This window comes from Aedes albopictus, chromosome 2 (assembly GCF_035046485.1).
Source record: "Aedes albopictus strain Foshan chromosome 2, AalbF5, whole genome shotgun sequence".
NCBI classification, from domain to species: domain Eukaryota; kingdom Metazoa; phylum Arthropoda; class Insecta; order Diptera; family Culicidae; genus Aedes; species Aedes albopictus.
Genome location: NC_085137.1, coordinates 48660595 through 48678877, shown reverse-complemented (window position 1 = coordinate 48678877; position 18283 = coordinate 48660595). Strand labels below are relative to the sequence as shown.

Sequence of the window (18283 nt, the reverse complement as noted above, 5' to 3'; positions counted from 1 at the left end):
ACTTTTGTTCAAGCACTTTTTTCGGAAACGCTTTCTTGGCATAGAAATAGTTGTTCAAAGTCGTGGGAAGGAAAGGGTTAAATCAAAATATAATCGATCAATTTGGTTAGTTTACCCACACGCTACAAATTCTTCACTTACAATAAATAACAAAATATAAAAGTTCTGCATGGTGACAATGGATTCAGATTCTGCGATTACTTTTGAAAATATCTATTCTTTCGGCTTCCTAATTGATTTAACAGCACGCTTTCGCGCAAAACATTCGTCTCCTGTGCGTTCTGAAATTGTTGCTTGCTTTCAAATTTTTTTGTGCTCATGGTTACGTATATTTTTCTATTACACTAGGAATATATTATAAGTCATTATGTCTAAGTTATTGATTTATTATTTACACATAAACGGGTGATTCTCTCTCCAACCAGCAATCTAAAGGGTTAGCGCATATAGAAGCTATGAGTCGATTGAAAAAGTTTTTTTTTATAATAAGCATGTTAGGGGGTGGTGTCTAGCCCGAGTCTACGTAATTTATGAACAGCGCCTAATTTCACGTTAATAGTGCTGATACTAGATTACTTGTCACATTTTTTCGAATCTCTAAACTTTATTATTTTCATTAACTTTTAAATTAGTATTAATAAACCGAAAAGTTTCATCTTTCAAGTAAATACCATATTACTAATGAGCACCCATTTATGAATTCATAGTTTTAGTGAAGAGGGGGGTAGGGTCATTGGTCAATTTTTGTGCGACATAATAATTGGGTTTTTAAATTTAGAAAAATGTATTGTTTTTTCGATTTCATACGAAAGAGCATCTTTTTCTGTTCCACTATGATTTTTTTCAGATTTTTAGAACTTTATTTTGATGCCTAAAAACAATTTCAAAGAGATTTTTTGAAATCACCTTTTGACAGCTGAGCAACTGCTTGACAGCTCCGCCCAGTACAAAATGCGACGAGGGGTGATCCGAGAAATCGCTCCCATACAAACTTCAAATTGATTTTTAAATAGGTTCCCGGGCACCAAAATTCATGAAAATTTGGATTTCGGCTCAGTTTTTCATGCAGATTCCGATGCAGATTATCTCAACACCGCTAAAGAAGCCAATTGGTTGCCCCCTAAAGTGAAACGGGAATTTTCGGATCTATCGATAACCAACGACAAGGCACAAGTTTTTCACTGGAATTCAACGTGTTTACGAGGAAAGAATTTATTTTTATTCAGTTACCTTGGTTCATTATTTCCATTTAGTTTTTTTTTTGTATTGTAACATTTTTTTCGTTCAAAGATCTGGATAGTGTGTGTGTGCTTAGCAAAAGATGCATTTATAAGTTTTGAATATTCCTAGTTGTTGTTGCTGCTGGTCGATTATCTTCAATATCGAATAGTAGCGCATGTTAATATCAAGTTAGTTATAGTTTCTATGTAAGTTTTGACTGTGTGTTGCTTTGCGATTAGTTAGTATTTGTTTTGAGAGTTTCACTTTCCTTCCTTTCCGTTGTTGATGCAACGCAAAATTTACATATTGTGTTTCTTGTGACATCTTTATTCACTATCCTATCGGTAATGAAATATTCGTTTCCAATTAATGTATTTACAAAGAATCTAACGTTGGTGCGTTCGCCAAGCTTCACATTATTTTCCATTAGAATTGTTTTATCAAATAAACAAATGTGTATTTACATAAATAAGCAAACAGCTGAGAAGATAGTGTTTGGATAAATCAATTTACAGCAAGTAATTATTGGAGATTTTTTTTATGGAAAAGGAAGGATACCTATCAATTGCATGCTTTCAAAATTTGTCACTGATTTATTGTCTGCATCGGTTTATCTACTCAGATTACGTTATTGAAACTTTTTTAAACTCCGATAAGATTTCTGAAATCTGCTATCGCCCACACTGTAAATGATCTTCCAAAATGTTGCTTCAAGTTTCTAACGTTCGGCGCTTTTTTTTTTGGACTGAAACAAGATTTTCTAAAACAAAACAAATTTATTCTCGTACGTCAAATTTTTAAAACAAAACCGGAACAAAACAGTTTCAAAATAGATAAATACAATTCGTTTTGTAAACGAAGCTAATCAGGTTTCAGAAGCAAAACATCGGTAAAGAAACGATATAACATAAATCTATCTAATGAAAAGTGTGATGCATGCAGCTTTAGTGAGCTTCTGTTCCCCTTTCATACCAATATGTACAATGCATAGAATAATCGTTCGTTACAGCATTGTTAAATTATTCAATAACTGAACGTACTTCAGCACTAATAGCAAACTTGCTTTACACATTTTGATGCCTCTTTGTTCCTAAAATTTCTCACATATCAAATTCCTACATGATTAATCTCCTTAGTTTTTATCATCTTGTTTGTAGTTATATTCTATCGATTCGTCATCTATCCGTACGGTTGCAAAAAATGTTCAGCGATCAGCTCATGTTGTTTGATTCTATAAACATAACTTTACGAAAGAGAGATTGTGAGTAATAAAGAGCCTTCGACAGTCACTAACAAGAATCAATGTGTTGGTAAACTGTATCGTTATACAATACAGCTTTCAGTAAGTGAATTGTGCATAAATGCAACTTTTTGTTTCCCTTTTTGCAGTAGTAGCAGTCCATTTTTTTACGAATATATTTGCTACATTGTTTGCTTTTGTCCAACTCACTTGTTTTACTCACGTTTCAATGTGTAATATTTTAACTCGCTCATAAGTCATTTTTCCCACAATTGCTGAGTAAGAGATGAGATTTTTAAATAAACGAACTGTGTTTTTGTCGGTTGTAGTAGCATGGAACTTCTATCATTTTATGTTTATGTTTGTTCAACATTAATTAAGCTGCAGCTGAAAGCTTAGTGTAAGAACCTGATTAATATCAATGTGTTTTCTCTTCATCCTCCTAAAGTGTTTGATTCCTCTCATATAGTTTTATTTTACAGATTAAAAAAAAACAGAACAGTCATTTTTATTTGCAACGTACAAATTTTGGTCAAGTAGAACACGAAGGCATAGGTATAGAATTGTATGTTTCCAAAACTAAACGTTTTCCAAAAATACCGCAATCTCCAAAAACGGTGCACATGTAGGCCTTCTTTTTAGCGTGCATCGGCATAAGCCTTTCCCATTCATTCGATCCGATTACGATTGATTTTGTGACCGTGACTCGAACATGGCAGCGACGTCCTTGATGGAAATTTGCGGGGAAAATCGATCTCGTCTGAAATGGGGAAAATCGAAAAAAATACACACAAAAAGAAACAATGCATGAGCGAGGGGTGAGTAAGGATGATGGTAAAGTAGCCGGCAGGCTTGTGTTGAAGCTACAAAAATAAAACTATCGCAAGAAAATGATGTTCGAAGACGTCGATAAGGTAGAGCAGCAGAAAGCACGCGTAAAATATTTACCCGGGAATAATTTTTAGTACATCGCACCCAAACAGATTGCTAAAGTCTGATGCACGTTTAAGTACTTATGTAACTCTTATGTTATTCTTCAGTTAGGGTTGAAAACTTATCGTCGATTACAATTATAAATTGTAGTTGTAATTTCAGCTATAACTGAGTATAAAAACAAAAACATGTCGATTGCTGACAAAATCATTCAGTCATTGAGTAGAAATGTTTTTAGGTTTTTTTATAATATTTATTGCATGCAAGTTTTCTTACACGGATAAGGAAAGTCACTCAAAATTGCGCAAAAGCAGAGCAGAACAAAAATTAAGTTAACCCTCTAATACCCAATCCCGCCTTTAGACGGGGTATAGTTTGAGCATTTTTGTAATTTTTGTTTCGAGGGAAATCAAAATTTTGATATTTTTGGCTGATATTTAGGACTGTTTTGAATATCTCAAAATGGTTTTTGGTGTATTTTAATACGTATTTACATTTTTCAAAAATCATTGAAAAATTGATGTTTTGGTCACCTTTTAGAAATCATTGTTTATTTTGTATTGAATCGCTACAATTAACATATTTTAATTTTTTCCCAAACCATTCTATCCTTGTTTAATAGTTTAAGGGGATCGAATACACTCTAAAATTATTTTCCATAAAATTACACGGAAAAAAAATTATATGAAAAAAAAATTAAAATAAAAATATTTCAACAATAATCATAAAATCTCAAAATGTTTTCATCCCAAAAAATCCGTATCCCAAATAGGCTTCCAGGAAAAATATAAAAGTGTGGGGATGTTCAAAAATAAAAATTCGAAAAATCAAAAACTGAAATTCATGAAATCGAGAATTAAAAAGAATCATCTTCACGCTTAAACTGCTCTGCACATCGCATGAGTAACAGTTACTCACTGTGGAGCATCGCTGCAAATCCGGGAGAATGTGTGAAAATTATGTGTACGTCTTACTCACGCCGTGAGCTGATGGCCAGTTACTCATTTTTGAGCTCCTGGCTTGTGTTGACAAACGCTCCAAAAAGCGAGCGTTTGTCATTTTTTGTTTCAACAAAAAAATAAAAAAAAAGTTGTGATGAAAGGATGATCGCCAAAAGTAAGTAATCAATTAAAAATTAAGTAAATTAAGTTGTTTAATTTAGTCTTATTTGATTTAGGTGAAAACTGCATCGCTGGAACACACAGGAAATTGATAAATCTAGTCATCGATACCGGATACGGAACCGCAAAAAAAAATTGAGGACTTCTGCGACGGCAGAATTTTTATCAATTTTAATAAAATGGTATATATACACTGTGGTGCATAATTGATCGGACAAACGTCGATTTTCATACAAAATGGCCAAGTTTAAGATGCTGTAACTATGGTTTGCTTTGTTGGATTGAGCTCAATTTTTGACACGGAACTACAAATATGCTGAATTTTGTGCATACAAAGTATAAAATGTTTTCGTTCACAGGTCTGGGCGTGGCAAAGCGTCGAAAATATTGCAAAAGTGATCGGACAGCGGTACCCCTTTGATTTACACGCGTGCCGCTGTCCGATCACTTTCGCAATTTTTTCAACGCCTTGCCACGCCCAGACCTGTGAACGAAAACATTTTATACTTTGTATACACAAAATTCAGCATATTTGTAGTTCTGTGTCAAAAATTGAGCTCAATCCATCAAAGCAAACCATAGTTACAGCATCTCAAACTTGGCCATTTTGTATGAAAATCGGCGTTTGTCCGATCAATTATGCACCACAGTGTATGTATATTTAATATAAAACATTTAATTGCCTAAAATCCTTTTTTTTATTCAAACAACTATGAAAAAATTAATTTAATCAAAATGAGTAGCTATCACACATTTGCAGAGCAAGCGAAGCATTCGCATTTATGTGTAACAGTTACTCATTCTTCCGGAATGGTGACGAAACGCTTCAATGTGTGAAGCTTACTCATGCTGCTTTGGCATTCAAGCCTTTGCTCAAAAATGAGTAAGGCCCCACTTGCTCACTTTAGGAGTGCCATGGGATGAATATAAATTTGAGTAGATCTTGCTCATTATTGAGTGGACCGACTTCTGCGTGTTCCAAAACATGTTTAAATCGATTTTAGATGACGAAAAATGATATTTAGATCAAAATCAAAAATTTGGGTATTAGAGGGTTAAATTAGCACTTTGGTTTATGGCTGAACCTGGATTGATTATTTTATCATTTATTTCGAACTAAAAATTTGGAATAGAGAGAAACGCCCCTTTGAGTGCCTTTCGAAATCTTTCTCAAAAGGGCACAAAACCACTTCATCTTCTCCAAAAACATTTTAATAAATTATTTGTGGCTCTAGATTGATTGAAGCTATAAGTTAGTACCTTATTAACTCCTAATTCGTACAACGAATCATATGTCGAACATGTAGTACACTGGGTAGCGGTTGAGATCAGATATTATCGATGATCAGATGAGGATCCTCACTACATATCGAACAATATTAAGCTAAGAATATAGAAGATTTTTGTTCAATGTCCAAAATGCTGCGAATTATTCACTAAACTCAGCGCTAGAGCTAAATAAGTAAATGTGCGAATTTATCACAGGTTGTGTGGTTGAATCTTTCATACATTTTTATGCGGTTAGATAATATGTATTCATTTTGATAAAACTTTTTTTATTCGTGTACATCTTAGACCTGCCCTCTTTTGTCAAAAATATTCTCTGTCAAGAATCAGAGTAAAACGCTACATATCAGTGCCATTAGGGTTCGTTCAAATATTACGTAGCACTAAAGGGCAGTGTGACACTTCATACAAAATTTCAATTTTTCCCATACAAATGTTGTTACGTGGGAGAGGAAGGGGGTCGAATTTCATGTTACGTAATATATGAATGAACCCTTAGTAATCTCACACTCCCAAATTCATCCTATTCTCCATTACACGGTTTGACAATTCATGACCTAAGAATTCTGCACCCGTTTGGCATGAATAAGACAAAAGTGACCATGATTTTTAACCTCTTCTCCCTTATGCGTTATCTGTCGAAATTCTAAAGAATTTGAATTAGGTAAGATGAAATCGAGAGCACTATTTTTAATAAGAGAACCGATATCCTATCTATCTGGGTTGCAGAATGGAGAGTCGACAACCTGGAATTAGCGTCCAACTAGCTCGTTCTTACCTCATGCTTTCACGGGTCAATGGTGTCAAAGACCACCAGCTAGGAGTTGTAGTTTCTTCCCTATATTGTTTCACATTATGCAATTAAAACAGTGTATCACTGGAATAGCCACGGGGGTTAATAATGTATGGCGTATGTCATTCCTCGAGCATGTGTGCTTGTCAACAACGAAATCGTCGCTACACTCATACCTGAACAGGATGTCTACTCATAACTCAAAATAAAAACACCCAGAGGTTTCCAGGTTTATAATTAAAAAAATAACCCAAATATTCTGAAAATTATAAACTCTTCAAAAACTACACAAGAGTATACCCAAAAATTAAGTAAACAGATTTCTGATAGTTGTTCCTGGGATTTCTACCAGAGTCCCTTCCTGGATTTCCGCAGAAGTTTTTCACGAGATATTTGTTTAAGTACCTACCGATATTTTTTCCAGAAATTTTTCGATGTGCTTCCAGAGTTTCTCGCTGGATTACTCCTAAAGGTCCATCCAAAATTATTCAAAATTCCTTCACGAATGTCACTAAGTGGTATTCCGGGATAATTTTCCAACAGTTTGCCACGGATTTTTTGCCGATACTTTTCAGGTATTTCTCTTGGATGTCCTCACGTAATTTTACCGTAGCTGGTGCCAGGATTTCATGAACTTTTCAGAGTTCCTCCTTGGATGTCCTTAAGGACTTGTTAGAGTCCCAAATTGGCCGCCTTTGGAACCTACTCACGATTTCGAAAGCACAAATCTCTTCGTAAACAAAACCAGCGCACCTGAGCTCCTCATGTTAAGCTTATTAGAAGTGAGCAAGAACAGAATAATAAAATCCGCTGTTGTTTGAAACTTGCTTCTTGAGAGTTGTGCGTCAGAAGTTCTGATGCACTGATCAAGAGAAATCTGAGGTTAAAATTCAAAATAAACCCCGCGAGATCCTCCAAGAAATATCTCAGCTGAATCGCCTGTAGAAAAGCAGGAAATAATTCTAAAAGAAAGCTCAGGAGGAACTCAGGAAGAAAATTCGTGAAAAACCCCTCAAGAAATCATTGGAGGAGTTCTAGTAGAAATCCCAGAAATAACTGCTGCAGCAACTCTGAGAGAAATTCTGGGAAGATCTCCTGGGAAAATCCCAAGAGGAACACCGGCAGGAATCGCGTAAAATCTCCGAGAGAAATCTTAGGAGAAATTCTGCAATCTACGATTTTAGAGAACTCGGGATAAGTGCTGGTAGAAATCCTACGAAAGTTTCTTTCAGCAAAACGCAGGTGGAACTCCGGGAAAAATTCCACGAGGGGCTCTGTGAGCAATACCTGGAAGAAATTATGGGAAGAAATTCTGTAGCATCCCCGTGAAAAACTCCAGGAGAAATCAGTCGGAAGTCAGGAAACCTGGCAAAAATTGCAGGAAGGAATCCGGAAGTATATCTATCCGAGAATAATTTGAAAAGGAATACCAAGACAAAAGACGTGAACAATACGGAAGGAATTTATGAGAAATCCTGGGAGGCATTCCAGGAGGTATTACTATAGAAAGTTCCAGAAAGAAACTCAGACGGAATTTCTGAAAAAAAAACCCTTGTAGCGGAATTTCTATATGGATTTTAACATCAAGGTTCATCCACGTCCTCGTGGAATTTGCAGTATCTTATCGGAATCGTCGGCTTCTCGGAAATATCTGATATGTCTAGGAGCCTCCTTATGCTCCACGATTATCCAGATTTCTTATTGATTTAAGCTGCTTTGTGAATAAATATCAGAAGAATTTTGAACGTCTTCGCAGAACCACAAGCTAACAGTAAGGACCGGCAGCAGCATTACGTAAAAAATGTTTTTTTTTTTGTCAGTTTGTTCTTACTACAAACATGTAGTAAGCACCTAAAATCTCATGTTCGAAAGAAGAAAACACTACATAAGCGAAAACTTTTTTATTTATACCAACAATTCAGTAATTTTATGGATTCTTCTTTTGAGTAGATCTGCTAGTATACTAAAGTTTACTACTTTTTATTCACACGACCCAATCTTTTATTTTTATCGGTGCCAAATTTCCCTGAATACTCAATTTACTCCCTGAGTATTCTAGGTTTTTCTGCGATAAATAAAATTATCTGACGGTTCCCGATTTTCTAGGTTTTTCCAGGGAGTAGAATCCTTGCTTGGCCCATATAGCCGAGGCGGTAAACGCACGGGTATTCAACATGACCATGCTGAGGGTGACGTAAAGGAAATTTCCTTGACTTCCTTGGGCATAGAGTATCTTCGTGCCTGCCACACGATATACACATGCAAAATGGTCATTGGCAGAGGAAGCTCTCAGTTAAAAACTGTGGAAGTGCTCATTGAACACTAAGCTGAGAAGCAGGCTTTGTCCCAGTGAGGACGTTACGCCAAGAAGAGAGAGAGAGAGAGAGAGAGAGAAACTTTGCTGGACTAACCACCATGGATGTATTTGCTATCACAATTCAATTCAGATATCTGTTAAGAACGCATTGTTCGTGATGTTCATCTGGCCAATGTGCCTCTTCATGTGAACCAAAATGATTACCAATCTTGTTTACGACATCGGGAAAGTATTCACTCGAAGGTAATCTTGTTTGGGTGTTTTGTTTGACATCGAAGGTGCTTTTGGCAACATGCGTTTCGATGGTACATTGGAAGCCGCACGATGTCATGGTATATCTCCAATGATTTACAATTGAATTTTGATTGGATTTTTGTATGGTGAGATGATCAATTCTCCATTTCGGCTATAACATGGTGCAAGCAGCGTGGGTAGGATGATTTCTTGCCTAATTTGATGCTGTTTGAGGAAAAGTTTGGGTAACTGTGTTGTTGAATTTGCAAGAAATAAATAATACAACAACTCAGTTACCCAAACTTTTGCTAAAACAGCAATTACGCAAGAAATTGTCCTACCCACGCTGTTTGCATCATTTCATTGCAGAAACGAAGAATTTGATCATCTAACCATACAAAAATCCAAAAATCAAGCTCATTACTTTCAGTCTAGTATTGCACTGATTGCGTCCTATTGTAAATGCCCCAAGGTGGGAGTCTTGTCCCGACTTTTGTGGAATTTCGTAGCAGATATGCTATTAAGGTGACTCAATGGTTAGTGTTTATCCACTTTTTTAATGTTGCCATCACGAAGTTGTATAGAATAAACTTTGAAAGTTTAGGATTTTTCAAAAACTTTGCGTGTCGAATTTAAATTTTGATTTTCGGAAGATACAGACAATATAGGGTGACTAAGGGTATTAGCAACAGGTTTGTTTTCTTCGTCATGGAGGGTTTGTGTGGGCTAAATAGCTTGAAATTTGGATATGCCCAAATTTCAAATATGGACACCCGGGGCGAAATGGACACCCGTTGACTTTTATGTAAAACTTTTAATGCATAAGTGTAAAGGAACAAGTCATTGTTATATTTTTCAAAAATACCATTTATATTCCTTCAAAATAACCAAAATATCATTGAAATTGAAATATGTTTTTCATATGGTGGATTTCGTATAATGTCGAAGCAGCAGCAAATAAGGTATTACGAGTGTTTGAGTGAGTCCACCATACAAACAAGTGAATTGATAGCTTATCTACATGTATACGAAGATTTAGCAATGGATGAAGTATTATATTTTTGATCAGAGCTTACTGGAAATAGCAATTTCAATGTTGTAGTCGATTCGGGGCGAAATGAACACTGGCAATTATGAATGGATGTACGCGCGTTGCATACTGTTAGGCGTTTTAGAGAGTTTGAAAAAAATCAATACGATTATTTTTGCCTAAAATTTATGTAAATAATTTCGAAGTTATGTAAACTCGTTTAAGATGGAGTATTATATCTGTGGTATTGATCTCCGTTGGCAAATTACTTAACTGGTCGATATTCTCAAAGATACAGCACAAAATAGGCAGGGATGTCCATTATGCCCCGATGGGTGTCCATTGCGCCCCGTACCTTTCCTGCCAGCTCTTAAAAACACACGGTTTACAATTCAATATTTCTGTACAATGAAGACATTCTACATGCTGTAAATATTTGGAATACGTAAGAAACAAGTTAAAGTTGTAAGCCAACTGATAATATGTAAAGTTTTTGTCTGTTACACAGGCCTAACATACTCATTTCCTTAGGGTGTCCATTATGCCCCTAATCCCCCTACATGCAACTGAGCTTGGTTGGGAAGGATTTTAGGCCAACTCAACAGTTCAACAGGTTTAAATGACGAAGAGAACAAAGCTGCCGAAAATACGTAAGTTCCCCTATTGATTTCGACAGGATTGATAAAATATTCAACTGGAAACTATCGTACTGATAGTCTAATTTTTTTATGGGTAAAAATTCAACTTTGAATTCCAATGAAACAACAAACAATATAAAATATATCAGCAAATGATCGAGAAGCGTGCATGTGAGTTCGTGATTTGCTTAGCTAAATCGAAGTGTAATCGAGGTAATTGAATATGTATGTGATTTTCGGTGCTATTATTACCTTCCCAGAAGGATATGACGGTATTCTACATATCTACATACTAGTGGTAACATCTACACAACTGGAAATAAACAGAAGGAAACATTATACTCACTGCGTTCCGCTGGAACAGTTCCGAACGAAGCCCTTGGCCGTCGATCCTCCGTTGAAGCTGTCCCGTTCCCGAAGCACACCACCACCACCACCGCCACTCATCGGCGTCACCGGATAATCCGTCACGCTGCTGGTGCTGCCGCGTTTGTCGAACTTCTGGCGAGTTTTCAGCTCAAATTTGCTATCACATACCTGCGATATGCTGGCATCCGGCGGAATGTTGCTACTACTGTTGTTACTGCCGCTTCCGGTGCGCTGAGGCGGTGAAGATGAAACGATGCAATCATTTTGGTTCTTTTCGTCACTAATTCGGCGCGTTCGACCGGGTGCAGGGATCATCATTGTGTTTAGGGAGACCGCGGAGGACAGATTATGGTGGTCGAGATTGTACGGTTGGTCATCGGATAGTTCGACGCGGGATTTGGACCGGAAGCGGAGCGAGTCGTACTTTTTACCTGGGTCGATCGTATCGGAATCTTGAAAATCGCGAAGTTCGGATTTGGACTTGGATTTTAGTTTACCGTAGTCGCCACGTTCTCCCTTGAAGGATTCCGAACGGTATTTCTCGCTAAGCTGGTGGCGACGTTCTTCTTTGATTTTCTCGATCCGGCTCCGGTCCAGCTTGCAGCTGCCCAACATTTTCAGACTAGAAATGCTCGTTATACTGTTGCGATCTTCCTCGTGTTGGGAGTCTTTTCGGTTGAGTCGGTTGTCGTAGTTGTACTGCACTAGGGAGATTCGGTTTTCGGTGGTTGGGGTGATGCGGACATTGTACGCTCGGGCTTCCTTCGTGTCTTCGATTTTGGTCGACAAGTCCAGCTTGAGTTCGGAAGGTGGCGAAGCTTTCGATTGCTGCTGACGGCAGCAGTCGTGCGGCGTGTGGACCCCAGCGTCCTTGTGATTTTCAATGCCTTCTCCTACCAGGGTGGGGAGTTTTTTCGGTGGATTTAGGCTCTTTGGTCTGGTGAAATCTAGCGACTTGCGTCGATTTGGATTATTTTCGTTCAGGATATTATCAATTTCCGGGATCTGCTGAATGCTTTTGTTGAAGCTTTCTAGCTTTCGGGCGCTGCCAAATTCCCGAACAAAGGCATTCTCGTCCAAACTTCGCGTGATGTTCGTTAGATTTTGATAGTCCTTTGCGGATTTGTTGCGAATTGTTACGACGGGACCTGTGCTCCCGCGATTATTATTCAATTTTGATTGATGGTGGAAGTCAAAGGGAGGATTTACATCCACCGGACTAGTCTCGAACTTGGTGGCCAACATTTTCACGCTGATGTTATTCCTCGTTGGTTTGAGCTCTATCTTGGGAGGAATTTCTATCCGGTATTCCATCTCATTGTCCATATCGCTACGGTCGGCACAAAACGATGAGAATTCATCATCCGTTGTGGATTTGAGCGTGGATGTGGCCGGAACTAATGGGCCCGGGATCATATTTTCATAGACAGGAGCAAATGGCTTTTTCCGAAGTTCGACATTTTCATACAAAGACACATCCGTATTATCAAATTCCAAACTATCATCGTTGACGTCCGACATGGGGACATCATCGCTTTCTTCTTCACTCTTGGTGAAATCCACCTTATCCTTAATCTCCGATTGTGACGAATCCGTTCCGATCCGAGAATCCCGTTTGTTATTATTAATACCATCCGTATTCTCTTCCTCATCGTCTTCTTCGTCCTCATCTTCTTTGATTTTCAGCTTGACTTTTGATTTCTGCTCCAAAGAATCCGTTTCAGGTACTTTTGCTTCATCTTCGCTGATCGAGAGATCCACCAGCTTGGAAGATGACGATAATTCGTCTGTGAGCAATTTCTGGTTTCCCTCGGGCTCCTCGTCTAACAAGTCATTCACTTGCGACACTGCGTTTTTGTAGAACTTGACCTGTTCGTAAACCATCGTTTCATCGAAGTTAGTCTCCAGCAGTCGTTTCGTATCTTTCGCTGATGGTGGTTCAGGCGATGTCACCAGGACATTTTCATAGATACTCCTTCGTTCCCGTCGGTATTCTTCTTCCTCCAGCAAGTCAGTGTCATTCGATTGTTTTAGGAGTTCTTCTACCTTTTTCGAGGACGTTGGAGTGACCGAACCACCGGAGTTCGTCGGTGACGACCGGAAGATATTTCCTTCTTGCTCTTTCCGAACAGGGGATCTAACGTTATAGGTAATGTTTATGGTCGCCTTAATAGGAGTTCCAGGTTTATTACCCGGAGCAACCTTTTGTGCAAAAGTGGCAAGCTCTCCAGGAGATAATTCCGGATTTAGATTCTGATAGCAGAACTCACTTGGCGTCATCGACTGGCTGGTGGTGGTCGTTGTCGTATTGGTCGTGTTATCCGACGCGAAATGAGAGGGAGTGTTTGGGGAAGAATTTTTCTTCGTTGTCAACTGCTTCCCGGAGACAACTTTGGCTCCAACTTCGCTCAGATCCAATGATAGCTCACGCTTCAGTGCTTTTATATCTCTCGGTTCAATCTCTTCTTTGGTTTTTTCTAATGGCTGTTGCTGCTCTTGACCAATAACGGTGGCCACATCCATGTCGTACACCGGAGTAGTCATATTGCTACTGTTATCGGAACTGGTTGTCGATCCCACCAGCAACGAGTAGCACGGACTTTGTACCGGTGACTGTGGGGTCATCACACTCAACTTACTCTTACTGGTGTCGCTCTTCCGTATCACATTCTCCGAACAACTTCGCGGGACGACCTGAAGCTGTTCATCATCCCGACCCTCGTCGTTGTTTCCCGTAGGACCACCTTCCGCCTGGTAGTAGCTGTAACGTCCGGGATACTTGGGCGGTTTTGACGACGACGATGACGACGCCTGGTTGGACAGAATGAAACTGCGGCGGGAGATAGGGGAAGATATAAACAGGTGATAAAAAGAACGAACGAAACTTTGAAGCTTCAATGGTAGCCACTTGAAATAGGTGTGCAGAATCTGTGAAGCGGAAGACGCAATCATGGAAGGTGGCTCACTTTAGTTTAATGGACAGATTTTTTTTACAGCGGAATCACGTTGCTTATCATGACCCCAACAAAAAAAAAACAAAAAGTTTCACAATGAAAATTTTACAATTTCGATGAACGAAAATCTTTCTGATAAATGCTGGTGAATATGATAAGAAACCTGTGATTTTAAGAACAACAGATTTGTTAGTAAATCTATCCAGAATTCATTTCAAATTTTTCTCAGAGATTTCTACCGAGGGATCCTTCTTGAATTTCTATCGGAACTATTAATAGAATATGGTTCAAAAATTCTTCCCGGAATTGTTTCTTGAATTCATTCCATGTTTTAAGAACTTCTCTTAAAACTTCCCCGGAGGATTTTGATCATTTTTGGTTTTCGGGCATAGTTTTTACAGGGACATCATCAAAAGGTTTTCCTGAACTTCTTTCAGAGTTTTTCGCAGTATTTCCTTCGGAGTTTTACCGGAGATTTCTAGTAGCGGTTATAAACATAAAATAAAACTTTAAAAATATGTCAAGTTTAGAGTAATAACTATTACCAAGAATTTATAACGTTAAGTATCAATTCTGCCGTTTACGTTGCCATCTTTTATTTGCATTTTCAAGTGACTTCCATTGGCCCACAAAGTTGGATTTAGATGTAATAAAAGGTAAATATAACGAAAGGCGTCAAGCCTCATGCATGGTGATGGGATAGGCTGATCTAATTTGGATAAAAAGTGAAAACCATCTGAATTTTCCACAGAAAAAAAAGGGTGATCTACACTATAAATCTCTATTTGGATACAAAAAAAAAATTTCATTTCAAATACCTCTCATACAACGATGAGCCGTTTTTGTGCACATGCGGCTGATGGTGCTCATCCACACTCATTTCCTGCTCTTTCGAAACGCTGCTGCTCTCCTTATTTTTGGCACTCATTCCCGGATAGCTGAACCGGGTCTCCTTGATGGGAGAATCGTACTTCACGTAACTATACTGCGGCCCCGGATAAGAATTTCGGATTCCAATCAGCTCATGCTCATCATCGGAATCCTCTGGCAGTGGAGGTTTGTGTACTTGGGCACTGGTGAAGATCGTGTTACTGTTCAGCGAAGATCCCCCACTGGACACGTTGTGTTCCGGAGTGTTACAGTCGATGAACTGGATATCACTTAACTGATCTTCCAGCTTGTAACGCTTGCACAGACTTTCGTCTGGATTGAGGGAACCCGTCCCCATTGATGCTATCATCCATTGAGGCTTGTTGGCATCCTGCGGACTTTGGATGTTCAGCCGTGGTTGCTTCTTGGGACTAGGGTTCACACTGTTTCCTCCGCTGGTGTACTCCTCCGGTCTGGCTCTCAGCGTACGTCGAATCGACTGCGGGGAGAAAATGTGCGTTTGTCATTTTGTGTATTAAAATAAGGAGACTGAAATGGTGGTATTTAACCCTTTGGCGTGAACCAGAGAAAAATAGAAGAGGAAATTTCTGCATTTTCAGCAGACCACAGCATTATTACACAAAGGAAGAAACTTAACATGGAACTCGAAAATATACAAAAAAAGGCGTTTTAAAACTGATAAAACATGAATCTCCGGAAGTTGTAATCACCACAATACCATCAAACACTCACCTCTTTGGCCACCTTAGGACTGCTCACCAAACTCTCGCTTTCGGAGAAAATCCTCATCTCAGGCTCCTCGCGGTCAAAGTTCAACCCCAGCTCGGACAGTTCCCGACTGGGACAGGTTACCACACCACCCCTCAGAGGTGACTGTAGCAGATCGAAGTAGGAATCATGCGATACCGATCGGCTGTGACCGGTGGTCCGTAAACTATCAACCGAATTGGACCGGGCACACGATTCGATGGTGAGAGATTTTCCATCGAATATATCCACGCCTGTTTAGGTTATGAAGAAAGGAAATAAAATGTTTGAAGACTTACAAGAAATGGGAACAATCTTACTCTTGGTCATCTTATCCTGCAGGAAACCGCTGTTGCTTTCCTTAATAGCTCCATTCTGATCGTGCTTCACCGATTGCTCCTCATTCAACGTTCGCCCATTGGTCACTATCACCGGTGGTTCTTTGTTTGTCGGCGTAGTTGGATTACTGTACTCTTTGATATCCTGATTGCTGTTCGATTGCCGTGGTTGCCGCGTAAATATAGACTTCCACGACGAATGGGATTTTCGCTTATTCCAGCTTCTAGGCGGAAACAGAATTGAAGATTAGTACTTGCTTCATGACAGTTTTTGCCTAACAATAACTCTCAATTAAACTATAAGTCTTTAAGGAAAACAATACTTTACCTTGGCACTGGTAGTACCGTGTGGTACTTATCCGGCAAACTGGATGGGCCACCTCCAACCTCGATGTACGAACCAATGTGTGTCGATGGATTCGTAATATTGATCGGAATAGTCTTCTCGGAGTTCTCCATGCAGTTCCGGCGGATCCGAGCTTCCTCCAAGCTGAGCAACTTAGCGCCACCTACACTTAGGCTCTTCGGTCGCTCCATCGACAGGGACAGATCCTGATCCAAACCGCTGTGAATCTGCAGACTGTTAGAATCGCTAAGGGAATTGGGCTGGGATTCAATATAATGGCTGCCAAAGTCGTCCCCACTGTCATCGAATATCTGCTCACAGTTGCTGATTAGATACTCGGTGACTACGGCTTGAACTCCTACGCCTCGAAGCGCCGCGACTCCTCCCGATTCCAGAGCAGGCGAACGCAACAGATTTGGGGCCCATACGATGGCTATGTTCCGCTCAGTCATGCCCGTGCTAGTCGAATGGCGAGAGATTTTCAACAGATGTGTTGCTAGATACTTCAGCGTTCGATAGTGCGGTGGAGGCAGTTTCTGAACAGTCTGTCGAATCAGGCGGAGTTTGAGATCGGTCGGTGCATCAAGACGAGTTTGGATGGCGTCCACAAAGTGGTCATAAAGCTGGTACGTGCAAAGTGGATTTGGCAGTTCTCGGAAGTACATTTTCAATAAGGAACTCACAGCATGAATGTCCTGCTTGATCTCCGGATGTGTCAGATCCGGAATCCGCTCTTCGTCGAAGGCACGTCTAAGTTTCTGTATATTGGAAGTAATACCCGACAGCCGGTAAATTCCATCCACAATTCCGTACTCTTCGATAAATTCAGCGCAACACTTCAGGACCATTGGAATGTCTTGTCCACTGTTGAGCAAATGCTCGCCCAGATCACAGGAAAACACACGCTCTTTGTAGATACCGCTCTGTTTCAGTCGTCGACGGGAAGGCCGCGATAGGATGAAACTACGGAAGAATGCTATCAGTTTACCGTGCTTCCTGAGAACCGGTTTTGTTGGCGACACAGCTAAGGAACCAACCAGTGGAGCTGGGAAAGGCATGTGCCGGGGAACTTTATCTCCAATCGTAGCCACGCAGCTCTGTGGGAAGAATCCTACTTCATATTGGTTCTTTTGTAAATGACTCTTCTTTCCACGCCACCAAATTGACTCCGCTGGACTTGGCATATCAATTACGGAAATCATGTCCCCAACCTCAATCGAAATCTCGTCGCAGGCTTGCGCCACATACCTTCGCACTCCATACGCTGCTCCAACGGCCGGAGTATTGATACTCTTCATGGTTTCCTCATCGGCCACCGGTAACCGTCGGCCCTTGTTATCGATCTGCAGCCATGTCAGTACCGGACCGCATGTCATGGCATCCGAAGCTATCGCTGACAGGCGATTCAGGTAAACCCCTACGATCGTCTCCAGCTCATCATCCACCCTATCGGAAATGTCCATCTCCTTCAAATCCTCCAGCTCACTCACCCGTCGATCGTACACACACCGATGCAACATCTCGTCCAGGAAGCGCATGTTTTCGAAGGATCGCTTTATCAGAAAGGAATCCGACCGGCCAGCAGTAATACGAAGAATGAACCAATTATTCCTTCCGCCCAGCAGATTAGTGACACCAGCGCCACCATTACTGGTTTGGGAGGTGCTAAGATCCGTACTCGTCAGCAGGGAAGATTGGCCGCTTTGTCCTTGCAGTTGGGAATCGGTCTTTTCGTCCGACACCAATCGGATGGACAATTTGCCCAGCTGAACCCGTTCGTAGTGGAAGTGGGCGCATTCTTCTAGCTTGGGGAAACGACAGGAC

The 18283-nt window shown here is 39.9% G+C and overlaps 1 protein-coding gene across 2 annotated transcripts in view; it reads right to left on the bottom strand.

Annotated features, from left to right (window-relative positions):
* Positions 1–1170: 1170 nt before the first annotated feature.
* LOC109421516 (GTPase-activating protein CdGAPr) overlaps positions 1171–18283 on the bottom strand; it is a 108025-nt gene continuing 90912 nt past the window's right edge. The window contains exons 3-8 of one of the 2 annotated variants that reach the window (XM_062849653.1): positions 16442–18282; positions 16096–16337; positions 15761–16029; positions 14956–15506; positions 11161–14013; positions 1171–3221 (exon numbers count right to left, since the gene is read on the bottom strand). In XM_062849653.1, coding sequence (XP_062705637.1) covers positions 3143–3221; positions 11161–14013; positions 14956–15506; positions 15761–16029; positions 16096–16337; positions 16442–18282 — 5835 coding nt within the window. In that variant the 3' untranslated portion in view covers positions 1171–3142. The remainder of the gene's footprint in view (positions 3222–11160; positions 14014–14955; positions 15507–15760; positions 16030–16095; positions 16338–16441; position 18283) is intronic. The other variant, XM_029871219.2, reaches the window with a different exon arrangement.